Here is a 3,478-nt window from a genome sequence, read left to right as displayed (position 1 = left end):
CGATCCCTGGGTTGGGAAGATTCCCTGGAGAAGGGAAAGGCTGCCCACTCCAGTATTCTGGCCTGGAGAATTCCATGGACTGTATAGTCCATGGTGTCACAAAGGGTCGGACACGACTAAGCGACATTCACTTTCACTGCACTGAAAACATTTAAGGCTGAAGCACATATAAATCCTCTGAAAGACTTTCATTATTATAGGAAACAGATCTCATGAGGGGCCAATTGTCAATATGGACTCTCAGGCAAGCTGGCACCCACTACTCTGGGAAGGATGACAGGGAACCTATGAGCTAAGAAAATGTCCCCTCCTGCCCCAGGACAGAAAGCCCCCTTGAGGTTCAGGTCTAGAAACAAAGGAGAAAGGGAAGTCCGCTCAGTCCCTGCAGGAGCACTTGAACCTCCCTGACAGACTAAAATGGTCCGCACTGGTATCTGCTAGCAGAAAAGATAAATAACAGCCTCAATGGACACCTCATTGTGAAGATCAAGGTTTAGATCTAGGCTTACACGTGGGCTCCACATAAGGTTTCTGAGTGTGGGGGGAGGCTAGGAGGCCCAGCTGCCAGAACTGGATGCCGGTGCTGAGCTACAAACATACGTATGAGAACTAAGAAGTTGTCACTAATAACATCAGCATTCTTCTAAGAAAGTAATTTAAAGCAAAGAGTCATCCAAAAGACAAAATCAAGCCTTTTATGTTCAGTATGCAATTTTAAGGAAAAATATAGACAAAGTAGAGATTAAAGAATTATTATAAAAGAATTAAGAAATTCAATATTGTGTCATAAGATAAACTAAAAAAGCAGAATCCATATTTTATAAAGCTAATAAAACTAATGTGAAATCCCTCAGTGACTACAAGATCAATGAAGAAAAAGGGAACCGGATGCATGTGACATCAGTCAATATTATAAAGGAATATGAATCCTGCTATCTATTCCTGCTATATATTGTTCATGATTCCCAGTCAGAATAATTGATTTTCCACCTGCCTGATGATGTGTTGATTACAAATTAATCCTTTTATTAATTTAATCTTGATGTTACCACCTTAGAACAGCACAAAGGTTTTTAAAAAGAAAAAGAACTGTACCTTTTCATCTTATCAACTGCATGTATATTTGCTTCTTTCTTTGCGAAAAACTCCACCATTTGCTGTTTCCTTTCACTTATAGCAAGCGACAACGGTGTGAGGTCATCCTGTAAAACAGGGAAAACCATTTCTAACGTACACAGTTAACCTATTTCAAAGCTGAACTTTGAAGTCATGCAATAGATTCTCTGAACTTAAACACAGAATTCAGAAAGCAAATAAAAGGGAGCCCCCTCTTCCTTATGCCCCTGCATGCCTTCTTTCTCTTGAAGATGCTCCTTCTCTGGGCCTTCCCTGGTGGTCCAGTGGCTAAGACTCCTAATGCAGAGGGTCCAGATTCCATCCTTGGTCAGGGAACTAGATCCCACATGCCGCAACTAAAGATCCCATGTGCCACAATTAAGACTCGGTGCAGTCAAATATGTCTTTTTTAAAAATGATAAATAAAATGCTCCTCCTCTACTTCTTTAAAAGACAAATCACAGAGTCATTCTCTAAAACTCACTTCCAACATTTACTGGCTCCACGGATATTTGCTCCTATCATACTATTTATCAGGGATATCGTAGTATTCACTTGCTCTATTACTACACTCAACACTCCTCCAGAGAGAATCAATTAACTACTCAATCAACAGCATATTTTAGGAACAATGCTGAGGCAGAAATATATATTATTATCTGCAGCAAGTATAACCGATCCAAGGATGATAATGAGTAACCTCACAAGGTTTACAGACATTCCAATGGGAATATTATTCTCTATATGAACATGCAAAGGAAAATTGTTTGTTAGTTTTTTTTCCCGAAAACACCAACTAATAATTTCTACTTTGAAAAATTCAATCTCATTCTTAAGAAATCCTTTTAAAATATGAAATCAATTACAGATTAATTAGTCTCTAAAATATTGAAATAATTATCAAAATAAACTATAAAACAAGAATTGGAAACTCAAATGCATATGGAAGGAAAGTTGGTGACCTGAATAAGTGAAAAGGCCAGGTAAGGCCAGCAAACCCGAGAACACATGCTCCATACAGAAGGGGCGGCCTCTGAATGCTGACCAAACAGTAGAATGGGCTCAAGAGGGACCAGATTTGGTTCTTTGAGAAGCCTGAAATGCAGACCTCTGCATGAGTCTCCTAAATTTTAAATGTTGACTCAATTTGCAGAGGTAAATAAACATATCTAAGGGCCATGCTTGGTCAATGGCCCACTTGTGGTTTGACATTTGCTGTTCCCAAACAGGTGGGAATAAAGCAAGTATTTGTATGTGAAACCGTCCCTTCTTCATATCGTGTGTTTCACAAAAAGTAGGCCCAACACATAATAAAAATTGCTATTAAGGCTCATAATTTAATTAAACATAATTTTTTAAAAAATCATAATTCCACTTCAAGAATGTTTCCACTACCTGTTGAAACTACAATCTATCTCTAGAATTCCTCTAGATTGTTAATCAAATGGATATTCAGTACCTAAGACTGCTGAAATTAAATCATCAAAAAAATTCCCATCTATACTATTACTAACTTTATGGGTTTTGATGTTTAAAGCTTTCATTTTGCTTATGCCAGGGCTCAGCAAATCTAACAGACACACTGCAAGAGTCTGTCCTGCAGCTGACACCAAAAGAAGGCTCATGAATTACTATTACTGCAGTCAGGAAAACCCTGTTGGTAACAAACATCTGTTGACCTAATGACCTGGATGAAAACAGAAGGTGCAAAATCCTAAAAAGGTCAGACTCTACAGATGAACTGACTTCACCATAAGCAAATCTCTGAAGACCGAGTACAACTGAATAATTAGTGGTTGACAGGAAAAGGAGTTATCATTCAAGCCAGTAGATATTGCCAATAATATTCCTTTTAACTTCTTAATCACACAGGCAGAGAAAAAGTCAGGTTAATACTGTTGCAAAGGAAGGAGCTGATGGAAGTAGCTAGCATTGATCAAACTCCAACTCTTCTAGAGATTACTTATTTTTGAGATAGGTGCATTTAGAAATCACACTTATTCAGTCCATAGTTCTTCACCACAGATCATATCAGAATTTCAAGGAAACAGTTCTAAATATACACATCCAGGCCTTCCTTGATTTATTCCACCAAAATCTTCAGGGAACAACCTAGGCTTGTAAATTTTTTTATAAGTTTTCCCAGGTGATTGTGGTTTTCACCAGCACAATCTAACCAAGAATTAGCACAGCAACCACTCCAGTCTCATCTCTTACCCACATGGCCAATTCCTTCTCTTACTTGAAGATTTGAATAAAAAAGAAAAGTGTAAGAGGTAGAAGTCATCAAAACAGCATGAAAATTTCCTGGGTAAACACTGGTAGAACAGGGACTGCTGCTGCTGCTGCTGCTGCTGCTGCT

The 3,478-nt window shown here is 38.4% G+C and overlaps 1 protein-coding gene across 1 annotated transcript in view; it reads right to left on the bottom strand.

Moving 5' to 3' along the window:
- Positions 1-1,095: 1,095 nt before the first annotated feature.
- LOC104983029 (ankyrin repeat domain-containing protein 26-like) overlaps positions 1,096-3,478 on the bottom strand; it is a gene marked incomplete at both ends in the record, with an annotated part of 4,730 nt that continues 2,347 nt past the window's right edge. The window contains one exon of the mRNA XM_010832520.1: positions 1,096-1,202. Within this exon, the coding sequence (XP_010830822.1) occupies positions 1,096-1,202 (107 nt within the window). The remainder of the gene's footprint in view (positions 1,203-3,478) is intronic.

The sequence above is a fragment of the Bison bison genome, unplaced genomic scaffold, assembly GCF_000754665.1.
Source record: "Bison bison bison isolate TAMUID 2011002044 unplaced genomic scaffold, Bison_UMD1.0 scf7180017861047, whole genome shotgun sequence".
Taxonomy (NCBI): domain Eukaryota; kingdom Metazoa; phylum Chordata; class Mammalia; order Artiodactyla; family Bovidae; genus Bison; species Bison bison.
The sequence above is the reverse complement of the archived record's forward strand: the minus strand, read 5'-3'. Positions and strand labels throughout refer to the sequence as shown.